General features: G+C 36.1%; 3 protein-coding genes across 5 annotated transcripts; 2 read left to right on the forward strand and 1 right to left on the reverse strand.

Annotated features, from left to right (window-relative positions):
* Window positions 1-1,921: 1,921 nt before the first annotated feature.
* BB (RING/U-box superfamily protein) lies at window positions 1,922-6,841 on the forward strand. Of its 3 annotated transcripts, none has more exons than XM_011089287.3 (8): window positions 1,922-2,112; window positions 2,402-2,597; window positions 4,076-4,310; window positions 4,487-4,521; window positions 5,277-5,321; window positions 5,976-6,103; window positions 6,327-6,435; window positions 6,520-6,841. In XM_011089287.3, the coding sequence occupies exons 2-8, from the start codon at window positions 2,454-2,456 to the stop codon at window positions 6,568-6,570; spliced, it is 747 nt and encodes a 248-aa protein (XP_011087589.1). In that variant the 5' UTR covers window positions 1,922-2,112; window positions 2,402-2,453; the 3' UTR covers window positions 6,571-6,841. The 3 variants fall into 3 exon arrangements, with proteins under 3 accessions (XP_011087589.1, XP_088733990.1, XP_088733991.1); XM_088877864.1 differs by lacking the exon at window positions 1,922-2,112 and adding an exon at window positions 2,129-2,275; XM_088877865.1 differs by lacking the exon at window positions 1,922-2,112 and adding an exon at window positions 2,177-2,222.
* An 886-nt stretch (window positions 6,842-7,727) lies between these two features.
* On the forward strand, window positions 7,728-10,676 carry LOC105169035 (Restriction endonuclease, type II-like superfamily protein). The gene is made up of 4 exons (XM_011089299.3): window positions 7,728-7,913; window positions 8,526-8,582; window positions 8,861-10,009; window positions 10,318-10,676. Coding segments are annotated over exons 2-3 (921 nt in total). The 5' UTR covers window positions 7,728-7,913; window positions 8,526-8,581; the 3' UTR covers window positions 9,781-10,009; window positions 10,318-10,676.
* Window positions 10,677-15,828: 5,152 nt separating this feature from the next.
* LOC148789514 (uncharacterized) lies at window positions 15,829-16,566 on the reverse strand. The gene has a single exon (XM_088885142.1). The coding sequence runs from the start codon at window positions 16,358-16,360 to the stop codon at window positions 16,157-16,159; it is 204 nt and encodes a 67-aa protein (XP_088741268.1). The 5' UTR covers window positions 16,361-16,566; the 3' UTR covers window positions 15,829-16,156.
* Between the last annotated feature and the right edge of the window lie 1,225 nt (window positions 16,567-17,791).

Below are 17,791 nucleotides of genomic sequence, written 5' to 3' on the forward strand. Positions count from 1 at the left end.
AATTAAAATAGACTTTACAACATTACATTTATTAAGAAAAAATTTGTAAATTTCTATTTCTCCAAATACTCAAATAGAATATTGTAATAAATAAATTTCATGTAGCATTTAATATATTTTAAAAAATTTAAATTTGGTTTAAATGATTGAGTCACGTGTAAAAGTATATAGATTATGTGAATTTTATATAGGTGAGACTTATATATTAAATAAAAAAATATAATAGTATTTAAGAATTAAAAAAAGCTAACTTAAAAAAATAACTCATTAGAGAAATAAAATTAATAATAATAATAATAAATTAAAAAAAAGGTGAATATATATATATATTAATAGATGTTCCATTGACTGAGGAAGCTGCTTTTGAGGGGGAGGAAACAAAATGGATATGTAGGGACAGACAGGTGCTACAGTAACAGCTGTAGGGCAAAAATCTTTGCAGACAGCGTTGTGGGAATTCGGCTGCCCCTACCTCGATTTATACTTCTCATCGGCTATTAAAACGGCTTTACATTCACATGCTCTTGCTCTGCTCATTCCCTTTTTATCCCCCCCCCCCCAACATCTTTCTATATTTCACTTTCACCCCTTTCTTCTTTTTTATATTTTCAATTTTGATTCATTATTTTATGAAGCTTTGCTGTGTAATTTTTGGATGGATGAATAATGGGAAGTTTTGTAATTAATCCAAAATTATGTGATTAATATATGTTTTAATAAAATTCATTAAATTTAAACTACTTTTTTAAAGAGATAATTGAAATTTTTCACTGTCTAAACGTATTGATTTACGTTTGAGTATAAAATTAATTAATATTGAATACAGTAATTGTAAAAGAATTTATAAAATGAATAATTAATATTACCAAAGTGCCCCTAAAAGTATTATATAAGGGTTGTTCGTGATAAAGAAGTAAGGGTATAAATGGTAATTTTTTCTGATTTTAATATATAGTATGATTGTCTTAGCATCTATTTCAAAATATTATAAATATCTATATTAAGTTACTATTTAGGTGAATAATATATATTTTTTTTAATATTGTATTTGGATTGATGAATTTGGATTTAAAAGCAGATTTGGAAAAGGATTTCAATTAACTCCATATCGAAAGAATTTGAATCTATTAATATTTAACAAAACGTAATTCAGAATTAAAATTGAAGGATTTAAAACTCTTTAAATATAACCATAAGCTCGTTAACTCTTGAATTTCAATACCTTTTGTTAACTATATACCTATATTGAAAAAAAAATCTATTTTCAAATTCAGATAATGGAATTGACTCAAAGATCCATAAAGATTATATTTGGTTTAATTGATTTTGATTGTAAGGATTTCAATTTTTTTATAATAATTTATTTGAATAATTCTATATAAAAAATAATTTCAAGTCATTCAACTCCCATTTTAGAAGATGTTCGAAGTGCACTCTTTTGTATACGTCAGAAGTCCATTAATGAGAAAGGGTTGAGTAAAACTTGAACTCAATTCTTACATTGATGAATATGAACACAATTGAAATTCGGGAGAGTTATACGTTTGTGTATGTGAAAATTTTTTTTCGATACAAAGTTATTTAAGATCCCGACTCTAAATGTTTTTTTTCAAATTCACATATATCAATTCAAATATGACCTAAAATAATTGTTAGCCACACTATGTGTGTCTAAATTCTAAACTCTAATAGTTTCAACAATAAAATAATAATAATAATCAGTTGTAAATCCAATCACTCAAATTAAAATTAAATGTTAACCCCCTTTAACTATATAATATAAAAACTAAAGAAGAAAAAAGAATCAGAATTATCTAAATATTTCAAAAATCTGAAATAAAATACTAGTAATTTATAATTAATTACTACATGCATAAAGTGTAAAAGTATGGGGAGGGAGGGAGGTATAGATAGAGACAGACGTAAATACAAAATATGGTGTGGTGGGATGGCGTGTATCTCAAGTCCGGCATAAGCGCCTCAAGCAAAGCAGACCAGCCCACTGCACCACTTCAGACGTCACAAAGACAAAGAGAAAACACGCACCCACACCCCCCACTGTGTGTCAATCACATTTTTTGTCCTCTTTTTCCCCACCCCACCACAGCAGAGGTATATCATCATACATGGATGCGCTTTTCTTGGCTTCTTCGACTGATTCTTGATCGATTATTGTGTTGGAATTTTTTTTGCATGAGGGCGTAATGTGTGTAGTGTTGTTGGTGTGTTTCTTTTTGGTTTTCTGAAAAAAAGAAAAATGAAAAGAATCCATCTTGTAAGGGGCTGTTGATGCGCCCTGCTTTTTGAGTTTCCTTAGATTCTTTTTTCGTGTTTTTAGTTCAAAATCTTGAGTGTGATCCTGTTTTCTTTGAGCAACGGAGAGTGATTAGTGTTATTGCAGGTGTTTTCTTCTGGCCCAGTTGTTTTGGGGAGGCCAATTTCTTGAAACAAGGATGAATGAACATCAGCAGCTAGAGGTGCAGTACATGGACAGCGGCTACTCTTACCCTGTCTGCTCAGAGGGCTTCATGGATTTCTTTGGCGGGGTTCCAGCGGCCCCTTTGCATTATGTTAACATGCTGCCGATGCATGATCAGGTAATTTTCTTTTGATGCTCAAATCGCTGTTGACAAAGTGTTGCCGGGTGATGAAAACGGCGTTTACTTTGTTTGATCAGACAATGGATGGAAACGTGCGTGTATCCATATGTTTCTGACTTGATATTGCAGTTAGACAAGATTCTTGGATGCTCTTGTTTGAGATATAAGTGGTGTTTTATGGATTCGTTTAGTGTTTCTGTTGTGTATCTATTGCATTGAGCAGAATTTCAAATGCCTATGTAATGCACTGATACTTATGTAAAAAGTTGTAAGAGTACTCCAATATGCAGGAGCGGGATATTGGAGTGTCTGTGTGAAAAACATCAGAGAGAAAGTGTGATTTCTGGCCAAGAATTTGCATGAAGATTTAATTCCTCTTGTAGCTATAACAGAATTCTAGTTGCCTTTTCTACTATATATTTTGTTGGGGAGACAGCCAGACTGGGTTGCAAAGACTTTGGTTGGACTATTGGTCTTGTCAACATAGGTGGTACCAGCTGATGGGCTCAAATGCACCTTCATATGTTGGATATGTTGAGAGGATAAGTTCGACCTGTCTTTTTCACGACGTATATGTGTGCAAGGCCAAAAGTGTCCACTAGATCACATTTGTTTTTCCCATGTTACCTGGCATGATCCGTGGCCCAGGCTCAGCTTAGTGGATAGCACCTTGAGAACAGCTCCAACATCATCTGTCGGTCTCAACCACAGACCACAATTAAGCTGTTGTTGAGAAATGCTTATTCCTTGTATTATAATCTAGTTTTGCTCTATCTTCTTTAAGTTATGTGGGACAAGGCACAACAAGTGTTATGGCTCCAGTATTAGGGATTTATTTTGGGTGATAATGAAATTTGGCCGAGTCATCTGCCCTTTTCCCCTATATTAATATCAACGGAACTTCTTGTGTGCATCTGTCTGTGCACAGAGCAACCTTCGGATGCATGTAAAAAAGTATCTCAAGTTTATATTTACAAACATTTGGATTTAGCACACTGCTCTTTGCACTTCATGTCTTGATATGCTAGGAAAAAGCATTTTATTTCTGAATGTCACGCTTATGTATTGCTGTATGTGTTCTGTACTCATGAAGAATGTCTAGCTGTGTTGATGTCATGAAAGGGATGAACATATCATATTTAACTTTGGCTCTATTTGAAAATGCTTTCCCAGCTCAAACATGTGGTCTTAGGAATATGAAGTTAGATTTGTGAGACCAATAAACTGAAGTAGTAATTGCTCAAAACTAGAACTGCTTTGAAGAGTGGGGATATCTCTGCTGTAACTACAGTTGAGTTTTGTGATCACCTATTAATATTCCTTTTATGAGTCTTCTGCATGCATTTCATGATTATCTTAGACCATGACATGATTTATTCTTTTCTATTCCCAAATTTTTATGCTTGTAGCAGACTCTAGTGAAGGAATTCAATGAACATACATCTCATGATAAAGGTTTTCATCTTTTCATCCAGGAATCTGCATATTGGTCAATGCATATGAGTTCATACAAATACGGAGTGTCTGGTTCAGAGAGTACTTCTTATTATGGTCTCAATGAGTACAATGACCAGGACCCAAGACTGGATTTTAATAGGAGATCCTGGGAATACCCTTCAATGACAACTATAGAAGAACCTGTACCTGTAGATATACCATCCGAGCAAAATACGGTTTCTGCTGAGCATTCTATTACGAATGTAGAGGAAAGTAAGTAGTTCTTTATCTTCTATTGAGTTTCTAGCTTGAGGCGAAAGACAACAGAATTATCTGATGAATCCCGCGCGTTTATAAAATGCCATGTAGCCCAAATTTTCCTTATTCCCAGGTCCTTCATGTCAATTTTTTATTTTAACACACTGTTGCATTATTTTCTGAACATGCAGGCTCACCAAACGACCAAAATGATGGCAGTACCCAGGTTGGCATTTTTAGGATTCCATTTATGTTTACATGTTTTTCATTTTTGGAATATATAAACCAAAAATTGCATGATGGTGGAAAATCCAAAACCCTGCTACATGTGTTATGGTATTTGTTTGGTCTCGTGCTTGGTGGTTTCAGTAATGCTTTGTAATTCCGCCTTGGTTACTATTGATGGGAGAAAATTTTAAGTTTTGATTTCAATTGCTTGGGACAGATAATAGATATACAATCGGCACCCTTACAGCCCTACAAATAAATGTGAAAAAATAAGTGAAGTCAATACTTATCATCCATCTACATGTGAAATGATTGGAAACCCCCCATAAACGGAAATGGTTGTAATGACTGTGCTGTGATCATTAAAAGCAAGCTTCAAAGTACCCCATTAATTGATAACTGTCAGAAAGCGTTATTCGTACACAAGAAAGCAAAGATTATAACCGTGGGCGGTCTCTAAAGAAAGACTTCCAAAGCATAGACAAAAAGAAACGAACTCCTTGTATCTCCATTCACTTTCACTCTTTTCTTTATTCACTTGGATGAGTTTAAGACAATTTTTTCTGCAATGTTCTTACTTGTATGATGATGTTGACTGCTGGCACGTTCTCTAGTCGTCAGAGAAATTTTTTTCTTTCTCTCTGGTTATAGATGCTAAACTCCACTTTCATTGATGAATGGCATGGGTTAAAGTTGTGAATCTTTTTAGTGTCTGTTTTTTAACTTTGTTTCATGTTGTTTATGTTATGACAGGTCTTATGGCAAGACGATATTGATCCTGACACCATGACGTATGAGGTAGGGAAATTTGTCTCTACAGCTTTTCTTTTACTGTTTCATGCTTGCTATCATGCTATCTGATGTATCAGAGCATTTAGTTTCAATGTGGGTTCTTCCCCTTGCAACGACCCTTTACCTCGTGAACTCTTTTCTTAAGATTCATAGCAAGCGCTCAAAAATTGAGTATAAAACTGCATCATATACTGGCAAAGTAATTGATCGTCAAGAATGGACAATACCAGTGCCAATCTTGTTACGAGTATTATAATTACAATGTCGAAGTTAATAGGTAATGTTGCCATTCTTTATTTGACATATGTAGTGTAAGATTTGTTCATGAAGTTGGTAATAAAGGATTTCCAAGGAATAAGGCAATGCCTGTAGTTGATAGTCTAACAAAGTAATTGATACCGTCGCTTGGTGTATTAAAAAATGTGGGATATCTAGGTCGTCAATATGCACGTTCTAGGATAGTAAAGCATCCACCTCTTCTGAGTACACTGCTGTACAGCAGGAATGACATGCATAAATAGACATACAAAATGCTAAGAAAAATGGGAAAACCATGCGATTTTCGTAGTTCCCCCAACATTTGTAAGCATTTCCAGTGTTTGTGCAGAAAAATGACAGTTATTTAACTTTTTCTATTGCGTTGGTTATTCAAATGTGTAGGAACTGCTTGATTTAGGCGAGGCAGTGGGAACTCAGAGTAGAGGACTTTCGCAAGAGCTCATAAATATGCTTCCGACCTCAAAACACAAGTCTGGTGGAATCTTCTCAAGAAGAAAATCTGGAGACAGGTGACCTTCTGCAGATTAGGTTCTTATTTTCCTTGGAAAACGGACCTTAAACCTCCTTTTTTGAATAAATTCTGTGAGTTTCTGCCCATTCTACCGCATTATGGGTTGCGGGAAACGCATTGAGTTAATCAATTATAATTAGGAGAAATGTTAGATGCTACACCTTTTTACTTAGAGCTCTATAAGTTTCAAGGTTGTCATGCTTTTCTCTGTGGGACAACAGATGTGTCATTTGCCAGATGCGATACAAACGAGGGGACCGACAGATCAATTTGCCATGCAAGCATGCATACCATACTGACTGCGGCTCCAAGTGGCTTAGCATCAACAAGGTAATCCAGCATCCATCTTTTGATCCGTGAGTTTGCTCTGTTTTCTTAATACTTGTGATAGCTAATTCTACTTGTTCGTTTCAGACATGTCCAGTTTGCAACACTGAGGTATTTGGTGACGAGTCAACGCATTGATTGATCAAACAAACTAACCCAACGCCTTATGGTGAACGGGGCGTGTGTCTTTATACATTCTTTGACGATCTCTCTTTTCTCCATACATAGAAGCAATGCAGACTCTAACTAGTTCCCTTTCTCCCCTGTGGTGTAGTAGATCTACTTATATTTATCAGAGCGACTTTGAATTTTTTGTATGCTAATGCTGAAAGCTGCTCTCTCAGTTCTTTCAACATACTTTTGTCACAAGTTAGTTTTGGAACTTGCAAGATTACTGAGCATTACTGTTTTCTTGGAAAGTTAATAACCACTGTTTGCAATAGCTTAACTTAAGTGCTTATCAGTATACTGTTTTTATTTATAATTTGCGCTTTTGAACGGTTTAAATTAAGATGATTTATTTTCAACAATTTTTGCAGATTATTTGTAAAATTGCGCATTTTAAGTGCTCTCCCAGAAGCATTTTATTTATTTATTTTTTCAACATTTTACCTTTGTTTTCAAATGTTACTAACTCCCACTATAATTTATTTCTACCATAAAAATAAAAGCTATCGCAAATCGCGAACATCCTCTTGATATGAAGAAACAAGGCCTCCAAAGTTGAACACCATCCATCATTGTGTACTATGCATAAAGAATAAGAACATGAATCACAAATGTGGCAGTATGTCATCTATGGTTCACAAACACATGGAACTTCAACACATCGCTGATGCGTACAATGGGAAAATTGTCCAAACAAATTCTTATTATCTATGGTTGGATCTTTCTAGTGCTATTTCACCACAAAAAATTCATTTTCTCATATTTTTCCATATAAAAAGTTATTATAAAATATTACGTATTTTCTATTCAAAATTATCACTGTCTCATCTTTTCGTACAAAAAAAATATTATAATCTAATTATATTTTTACTGTATCACATTTTTTTTTCATACAAAAAATAATGATAAAACAAACACATTTTTCATTATATTACCACCCTTTTGTAAGAAACATATCACAAAATATTCTTATTTCTTACACAACACTCAATTGGAACATATATTAATTTTTTTAAAATATATAATTAATTTGTGTAAATAAACTATAATACAGGAGCGTGGGTGTAATTACCGGTTCTTATACGTTAGTCGACACTCGACAGTGTTGCCCCCTAAGTCCTTCATCATAAGTTAAAACCAATTATTCAGAAATTACAAGTAAACAAAGGCAAGAGTCGCTGTTCTAAATCCTATTAGCTGTTGGCTTTGCCTCCACCCCCTTAAACCCTCTCTAAACCCCACATTCATATTTCACCGCCAATACCCAGGTACGGCCTCTTCAGCTGCTGGTTCTATATATCTTGATGATAAAAGTAAGTCTTTCCCGAGTTAATCCCGAAACTTTTCTTGGTTTTTTCTTATTTCTTTTTTCTGTAAGATTGTGAGGTAGCAGGCTAGCAGCAGCTGTTATTTTCTAGTCTGTGTTCGCAGGTTTCTGTTATTCTTCGCCACTTAACGATGTTTTCAAGATTTTCCGGAACTGTTTGGTCTCAATTTAGAATTTTTTTACGGAGCGTATACGTATTAAATTAAAATACTTTAGTGATGGATTGATGGGTCTAAAGCGAGTGGATGGAATTTTTTATGTGGATGAACTGAAACAACTTCTTGATGGGTAGCGTGACATGGTTTATGATATGATGTGTTTAGGAAGTTGTTTGCCACCTGTTTGATGAATTGCCTAGTGAAAATTGCATGAAGGGTTGATGAGAGAAGCCTTGCAATCGATGGTTATGAAATCATGTAGTAGAAGGGGTTTGTCAAATGCCATCAACTCGGTCGCCAAACTACTTTTTTTCGTTTCTCTCTATATTGGTCATAGAAGGGATAGAATCACAGTTATGCTCATTATTTTTTGCAGTGTCTAGTGTGTGTGTTTCTTTCAGATTGATGGATTTCTTTTTTTATTTTATATTTTGCGGCAGTACCTAGCGAGTATTGGCTGGCCTCTGCTACTTCTTTTGACTTTGGCTCTCATTTGAGTAAGCTTTTCTCTATTCGTGATGGTTTTATTGTTTTTTCCATGTTAATACCAAAACAGCCGATTAAATTAAAGTTTTCCTGAAATTAGAAATATCATAGCCATTGATAGGTATTTATTGTCCTTTAATTTACAGTAGTGAACTCTATTCTTAGAAGAAAATTCATTCTTTGCCTGTTGATTTCCTTAAACACTCTTTTTCAGTAACAGAAGCGTCAAACGTAAATTGTTAATTAAAGTTTTAGATACTTATGTCCTTTTGACATCTGTCTTCTGCAGTGAAGCACTTGAATAATTCTATTTCTTCTGTTGGACATTCAAAATTTAGCAAGCATATCAACAACTTTAAGATCTCTTCGTTCTACGGCAGCAAGAGGAGGTACAGTGGCTGTCCCAGTGGGTTTCCTCCTGGAATAATTAACAAAAGTCATCCCATTCTTCAATCTAGTGGGCTTCAGCATTGGTTCAAGAATTGGCAACACCTGAGAAAGCATAAACTAACAGCAAGTACTTTTAGTTTGGCAGTTGGTTTTTGGCCTCATGGACGGGCAAGATTATGGCTAGAGAAGATTGGAGCAATTGAACCATTCTCTGGGAACTTAGCTACATGTTGGAGCAACATTAAGGAAGAGGAAGCTCTTGAAAGATATAAGCTGATAACTGGAAATACAGTATCCAATCCTGAATTCCAGGTGTATGGGAAAAAGAACCCTGAGGATAATTGGCTTGCAGCTTCCCCTGATGGAGCTGTTAACAGCTTTATTTATGGCTTGCCAACACACGGGGTTCTTGAAATTAAATGCCCTTTCTTTGGTGGTGATATGAACAAAGCCCACCCATGGAAACGAGTGCCACTGCATTATATCCCCCAAGCTCAAGGTTTGATGGAAATACTTGACCGAGATTGGATGGACATGTATGTCTGGACTGTTAATGGCAGTAGTTTGTTTAGATTACACCGCGACGTGGAGTACTGGAATATCCTGAAGACAGCATTGTCTGATTTCTGGTGGAAGCACGTTCAACCAGCAAAAGAGATCTGCAATAGATCGGCGATCACTAATCCACTTGTTGAACTAAGCTCACTCAGGCCAGCCCCTAAGCATGAGTTGCATCGTTACATTGTGTATGAAAGCAAACTGCTTGTCGACAACTCAAAACTGTTGATGCGGGAAATTCATGGCAAGTTGCAAAACTGATGCTGGAAAGCAAGACAAAATTCTAATTAGCTGGAGAAACCAAGATATAAGTGGAAAACTTAGTCCCTACAGTGAGCTTCAGTCTCCAGTTTGGTATGGGATCAAGAGAAGTAGTTCGTTGATTAGCATGGGGGGAATGGTTGCATGTTCTGGAGATGGATACATCTTTCCTTAAATAGGTGACAATCACTTATGAAAAGAAACAAAAAGGAAAGTGGGAGAGTTTAAGGTAAGCTTAGCTTCTTCCTTAATACTTTGAACTTTTCCTACCACCTTATTCTTCCTGGGAAGTAGTGTTGCCATACTCATTAACTCATAAGTGTATAATGTGCCCAGTGAAGAAAATCAATCTTTCACATAATAAACACTAGCGATCTGAATATTTATTTATTTTTAATTGGCTTAGCATGCATATCAACGAATTTCTAGTTTGAGACAAATAATATAGTAATCCCTGCATTTTTTTTTTTTGGCGCCTCCACCAATTTTCTAAAGAAGAATTAATGTTGTGGTGCTTTTGTTTCAAAATGGTGGCAGAAAACCATGAATATGGGACACTTACCAGGGAATCAGGGTACTCAACTTTGAGTGCCCTGACTCGAGATTTTGGAAGCTCAACCCGGAAGAGAAGAATATGAAGATTGTGGTGGAAGCCGAGGGCTCGGGCCTATATCACTTTTATACTTAATCTATGGAACAATCGTTACTGATTTATTAGAGTGTATATATAAGCAGTTCTAGAGTCTCATTATGTACCATGAGTTTTTATTTTTTTTTGTTCATTGATGCTGCATCAGTTTTTGAAGAATAAGACTTCTCTCTCCCTGCCCATGGATGTTGGTTACATGGGCCGAACCATGTAAATTCTTGTATATCCTTTAGTTTTCTTGCTCTAATTTCTTTGTTTAAATGTTGTTTTCCCGACAAACAGTGTGTGAAACGGATAGAAAGATTGCTTTTGAAGTATATAAAGAAGAATTGTTTGGGGTAGCTGCACCCTACAAATATCTTAGTGATGAATCTGTCTTGGGGGGGCTTTAAAAGCCTGTTGTAAAGAAGTCTTCTGCTCTCCTTCATAATTCCCATCATAACTTACAACACTAGATTTGTGTTGCTTCTTGGAAATATTCTGGTTTTTAAAAAGCGAGGAGGAAGCACAAAAGGTGGCAGCTGTAATTTATGTGAGTAATTTGCTCAAGAGATAAGTTGGACAGTCTCCATAATACTAGCTGGTACAAAGCTTTGTATTTCATGACCTTTTGATGTTCATAGATAGTTGCAGAAAGCCTTGACTTCAGTGTTGCGCTTGAGCATGAAGACGCATTCTTGGTTGTGGATGTAAAATCTTTGTCGGAATTGGACTCCAGATGTATAGCGTACAGCAAATTGTGGTTGCGAAGTTTGTGGATATGGAACTATTGTTTTTAACTTTCACCGCCTCAGGCATAAAAACTTTCACCTCTTTCCATTTGAGCCACTATACAAAAGTTACTCGTTTCTTAAGTATTTAGAAACACTTGCATTTAGTATGGCATTTTTTATGCTTAGACTTGAAGCATATATAATATGGCAGTGTGTTTGAACAGATGATCACAGCCTTTAGTTCATCATATTTTGCACGGTTGTTGGAGCGAGATACTCCTGAATGATAGCTCTAATTTCACTTCGGATGGGCAGACGGCCCTTGGTCTCATCCTCCGCATTTTGACACGCTCGGATGCCTACTTTCTGCAAACAGTGTTTCAGGGTCTTCGATCCTCCTGTTCTTTACACTTTCTCGCACTATTCTTTGATTTTTAGCTGTGTTGAAAGCTCCAATGTAAATGTAGAAGGAAAAACAGCAAAATGCATCGGTTGAAATGGATCCCACCACAATATCAAATGGTAGGTATATAAGTCGTACCTAATTGCACTGATTTAATATTATGTGATATATCTTGATGGAGTGTATGTTGAACTTTTGATGTATCCCGATGGAATACAGATGAATTTGCAAGAGAGGGGCGAAGAGCAAACTACAAGAGCATGCAGCATTGTTAATAAGATGTGATGGTTTATATTAATAAAGCTAGAGACAGGGGAAAGAATAGGAACAAAAATTAAATGGCCCAAACGAGAAGATTATTATTAACAAAATTGTTTTATCTTTTATCCTATGTTTGCATGTGTAATATATTTGAATGTATTCTTGTTATAAGCAAATCAAGTTATTTGGATAGCTGAAATTGCATAAATTAGGATAAAAATCTAATAATAATTCAAGAACTAAGGTCGTTTAATCCTTTTTTTTTAATAAACTATAGCACAAATGCAATTTGTAATTTTTATATCATAGACTATAACATTAAATATATTCTTTTTAATGCTAAATTTTCATATCATTATTTTAAATTTGTTATATGTGGTAATAAAATGAACTATCTTGATAAGTCGCTTTCTAGAATGACTAGTTATTCCATAGATGATTAGTTATTATATCAATTTTTTCATCTATGGGTTTGCAATTAAAAGTTAGGGTCTATGAAGCCATATTTGTATTGATGAATTGTAATTGAATCAATCAATGTTTAATAAAAAATAATTCAAATTTCGACAACTCTGGGTAGTATATGAGGTAATTAAAAACATGTCTGGGGTGCAATTGTCAAGTTCGAGAACTCAGGGGTAGAATGCCAATTATCCCATCTTTCAATTCATAGAAAACCTCTGCAAAACCCCTCTATTGAAGATCAAGAGCAGTCAGTGGGCAAAGATGAGCGTGTACATGAGCCGGCTATTCCCGAGATCCAATTCAAGTTTTTTTCTACGCAGCGGACTCGCCTTGGAAGCCAAAGTTGTACGTTTGAGAGAAGAAATGTACCTCATAGACGCAGGGGTGGGCAGGCCCAGAATCGCCACGCAAGAAGAGCTGATCAAGCCCCCAGAAATCGCGGGCCCTGCCCGTCTCACGAACCGCGTCGGGTTCCTCAACCCATCGAATCGAGAATCGCCGGTGAAAAATCTCGTCTTGCAGCGATGCTTCGTTGATTTGGTAACCGGCGATTCTCGGATCAAGCAGCAGGCCGCTGCCCGGTTCGATGACATGGTGGGGCAGACTGAAGTTGGTGGTGGAGGTGAGCAGCCGCTCCTCCTCCCGCGGAGGTTTAGGAAACACCGGGCGTGGATGGAGCTGAAGAATAAGTGGAGGGCCAACGCGAAGGTGAAAGGTTTCGTAGCGGAGAAAGTGAGGGGAGGGTATTCGATCGCGATTGCAGGTTACCTTGCGTTTCTTCCATCTCGGCACGCTTACAATCGAAAGATTACAAGTGACCGATTTATGATCGAGAGCGTGACCCCTAAGAATATTGTGGTTGCCAGAGCCGGATGATTGTTTGTTAATCGTACTGATTGGTGGTTTTCGGTAGAGTTTTAGTTAATCCTTGCTCTTAGAGTTGTTATTGTTTGGGCTCAAAATGGGTGTTCTCTTTTTCTTCTATTTGAGCTTATGTTATCTACAAAATTGACTTTATTACTAGCTCTTGCCGGAACTGGATAATTCATTGACATGCGTTATTTGATTGAGTTGATCGAAAATAGAAATGTGTTTGTACGCACACAATATTTATTGCTCTCTGAATTAAGTTAAGGAGATGGAAATGACAAATTATGAAACTAAAGCGCATCGCTTCTATTATGTATAGTTGTTCTTGATGCGTGCAATGTTAGGTGACAACCGGTACAAGTCGCATGTCTTGTATTAACTCTATGTGTTGGATTTATTTTATGATCATTTAGAATGAAATCTCAGTAAGACTCTCAAATAAGGCACAACCATGTTGAGAGTCATCTGGAAAATTCTTGCTATTTTTAGGAGAAGAATACATAACTTCAGAAGAGTAGACTTCTTGAGTCTGAAGATGCTGTAATTGCTGGTGGAGATTTTTCTGAGTTCTTGAAGTGAACTCAGAGAGAGTCTCCTGAAACTCAGTTTGCTCGGTATCTGCTGAAGATTATGAGCATAGTCTAGATATCTTTATTTGCCCCGCTAACTGTCATGGCCAATAGTATGCTGCAATTGCTCTAGAGACTAAGAACCATGTGTTGCAGTCTCTGACCCTATATCTATGAGCTATTTGACACTTGTCTGGATGATATTCATGGCTCTGATGCAAATTAAGGATTGGAGGATCAAATTATCACTTCACCTTTTATGTTTCCTATTATCAATCTCTAATCTACAACATGATAATAGATGGCTGCATGGAGCTTGTCTCCCTTGGTGAAAATGCCACCTGATACTTCTTATGGTCATTCTACGTCACCAAGCTTTTTTTGTCTCCCTGGATCCTATTCAATATACTACGGAATCATGGATGTCAAATATGTCAGGATAACTGTGTTACATCCTACTTTGTTTCACTTCGTTATTTACATACTTTGGGTCATCATTAATTATCCCATGTGACATGTAATACGACATTGTCATTTTATCTCATGGAAACTGAAAATTCAAGCTACCTTTAACATTGTTATGGTGGGGTATGCATTTATTCAGTTGTGATAGTAGAAGCTTGTATTATGGTCTTCCTTTGGCCTTGTGCTTTAGTTAGTATCTTGGAACAGGAGAAGCTTAGACTATCTCACCTAGTTTTTCCAGATGAATTTTATTCCATTATAGGAAGCATGTTTGATTGCTATATAAAGGTATTACACCAGTTATCTTGGGGACAAGGTCCACCTAATTTAGCTTTTCTTTCTACAGTCATCAACCAAGAAATGCATGGATCACGAGGAAAGCTCCAGAAAATACACCCGCCCGTCCTTCACATTTAATTCATCTTTGTTTACTTTGTTGGTTGGTCTTATTAAGTAGCTTTAGTTGTGTTTGTAGATTCGCTTCTGCCTGTTCTGCTAAGTTCCTTGCATCAGCTTTAGAATGGGCAATTGGTTCTCACTTTCTTTCTTTTCCTTCATAGATATTACAGCATGGTAAAGGTTTGAGGCTTATTCAAAATAATGAGCGGTTTGAGGCTTATTTGAAGCCCGACATTTTGTAACTGGCTCTAATTTTGTTGAACTTTACACATTTTGTTGTATGTGATGCCTGATAACTGCTACATATAAGGAATAGCATTGGTATATCTTCTCATTGTTACCGCACAGAATTGATTGAAAAAGACACAGTGAAAATTCATGATATTCTTTTCAAGAAAATCGCCAAAAAAAAAAAAAATGGACCGACATAGGACAACATATTAAGGAAAGGCAGGTGAAGCGAGAATATACTGCATAATGTTGCAGAGTTTTGCAGTGATTTGAAAAAGATTGGCATCTAAGGTGAGAGTCAAGAGAGAGGGACAAATCGTAGAATTTGAACAAATGTAGAAGAGCAGGAGGCTAGTTATGGCATGGATGATGAAGAGAAGGAAAGGAAGCCATTACAAGAACCGAGTCTAGAAAAGAGTTCCAAGGGAAACAGGGGAGGACAAAGTGAAGTTTCTCATACCGTAACACAGTAACATGGACTTGATGCAGTTGAATGGTGCCTACTATGTTATAGACTGGTTCTACATATACTGCTTTTCCTTCTTAAAGACCAGTGTGTATAGAGCTTCAAGGGACTGCCCTTCTGCCAGTTCACAAGAAACAAAAGAACATAAGCCTAGACATCCAGTCAAAATCAGCACAAATTGGTACAATTGTTGCAAACTGACTCTTCATGTTTCCTTGGCTTAATAAGAAGGTTTGCAGTTATCCACAGGTTCCTTCTTTCATAATGCTTCAATCTTTTGATAGCTCAAGACAAAGAGTACATACAAGCACATGATGTCACAAAAAAGGTTCTTGGATTCTCCAAGAGCCGTACATTTCACTTGGTTTCATGGTAATTCTGAAATTCCAGAAGGTTCCAGAGCAAGAAGCATGGAGGGATAACAATAGCAGAGACATCTTTTATTAACTACATAAAACTACCTCACCCTTTTCATAAGGGTTATGAAACCTTCAAGCACAAAAACACACAGACACACAGAGAAGATACATCTAACAGATGAGCCAAAAAAAACATGATGAGGAAAAATGTTTTACTCAATTAGCAGATCAATCAACCAAGAACAGTACATTCTTCTTCCCATTTATTCCTCTATAAAAGATATACATCAACTGTCAGGAACATAAATTCCCGCAAGAACACTCCCAGTTCCAGCCACGACCTCCAACAAGACAACCAATCACTCCATTTCCCTGCACAGATCAACCCCACAACACTACCAACAACCCAATCCAACCCACCCCAAAAAGAAAGTTAAAAACAGGGCCAACTATTCACAAATTCCCCTTTCGGCTATCTGGGCTGCTGCCCAAGCTCTGAACTTTTCCCAAGAAAAACCCAACGTATTTACCTAGTAGTATTGAGGAGCAAACAGTTGAAGATCCTGGAACAAGCATACCTCAAGCGAGGATACATTCTAACAGTATGTGCGCTTGACTCCTTCCACACACCCTCCACCGTCTCCACGAAAAGATTCAAACTTCTGAGTGGAGGAATGTAGAGAGTCAATGGGACTGCAGAAAACGCCACCGCAAAGAACAAATGCAGCATCTGAACGGGATTCTGGGCAAAACGAAACCCACCCAAGAAACGATCTTTGTTTCAATCTTGATATGTATGTAGACCTTGGGAGCTGATGTGAGAGTATTCTTTTTCTTTTCTATATATATAAGGTTGGGGGGCGGATAGGAACGACTTGCGATGCAAGAATGTAGACAATAATGAGTGTTTTGAGGATAGAGACGATGAATCGTGGGAATTCAGCTATGTGGTAGTAAAATCAAGAAACCCGCAAAGGGGGCTGCTTTCCTGTGGGCTGTAGGGTCCTCTTCTCCCTCCCTCCTTCGACACTCTGGAGAGCCAAAGGAAAAGTCAACACATGTCCAGAAGGTTCTTCTTCACTGTGTATGGGTTTAGTGGAGTGAAGCTCCTCAATTTTCTTAGGATGTTGTTGATTGTGGTAATTATTTATGCTTCACTCTATAACTGTAGCTATTTTGTTTAATAATCACATTTATCAATATGTAATTGTCTTTTAAAGAAATAAATTATTATAGTGAAATTTTAGATCGAATTAAATATGATCGACTTGAAAATTAATTATAATACGTATGATATGATAAACAATTCAAAAACAAAAACTAATTATACAACGTGTTGAATCATCAGATTTGGATAAACTTTTCCAACCAGTTGCATATCAATTTCTTGTAATAATTCATCATTCATTGTATTTAATCAATTGTCTTTTCTGTCAATTTTGGCCAATGAAATTTTGGTCATTTTAGTGGTACAATAAGTGTTAAATATATATATATATATATATTTAAATAAAAGTGAAGAATTGGTTGGGTGGCATCGACCGACTCCTTTTACTTTTTTTAGTTATTTGGTGATTTTGAAACAAATAAAAGGAAAGTGGGGAAAAAGACAAATTCAATTATATTATAGAATAAAGGGAACTTTTTGGTAGTGGAATTTTGTTTTGAAACAATTGCAAAGAAAGTAAAAAAGGGACAAAAACATGTTGTAAAACAAGGGCAAATTCTCTTCCTTTTTGTACTTTCTTGGGGTATAAAATGTAAATATACAAAATCAAACTCCTCAAGAGAAAATATAATTAAGAAAGCAGGAAGATGTCGCATCATGTCAATTAATTATAACCCTCATATAAGTTGGTGATATAGTATTGGAGATTTTGTTACTACATATGTTCAGACTTAATTAAAATCGACTATAAGATAAATTATAATAAATTCATAACCCAAATGATAATCACTGTTTTCTAGTCTAATTTTATTTATTTATTTATTTATTTTGACAACACGATTTTTTGTAACACGTAGTTTGGATTGCGTATATGGGGAATAATGATCGTTGAATTCAAATATATTGTTTTAATGCAATCTGTGGAAGGTTCGTGGGGCTGTCCACCATGTTCCATTAACGTGCCCACCTGTAAGAAATGGACACATTTCAAGA

The sequence above is a fragment of the Sesamum indicum genome, linkage group LG1 (assembly GCF_026168435.1).
Source record: "Sesamum indicum cultivar Baizhima isolate 11 linkage group LG1, ASM2616843v1, whole genome shotgun sequence".
NCBI lineage: Eukaryota > Viridiplantae > Streptophyta > Magnoliopsida > Lamiales > Pedaliaceae > Sesamum > Sesamum indicum.

Coding starts and splice junctions, on each gene's coding strand:
- BB (XM_011089287.3), top strand. CDS start 2,454: ATGAATGAACATCAGCAGCTAGAGGTGCAGTACATGGACAGCGGCTAC. Junction 5,322..5,975: donor CTGACACCATGACGTATGAG/GTAGGGAAATTT, acceptor TCAAATGTGTAG/GAACTGCTTGATTTAGGCGA. Junction 6,104..6,326: donor AGAAGAAAATCTGGAGACAG/GTGACCTTCTGC, acceptor GTGGGACAACAG/ATGTGTCATTTGCCAGATGC.
- LOC148789514 (XM_088885142.1), bottom strand. CDS start 16,360: ATGCTGCATTTGTTCTTTGCGGTGGCGTTTTCTGCAGTCCCATTGACT.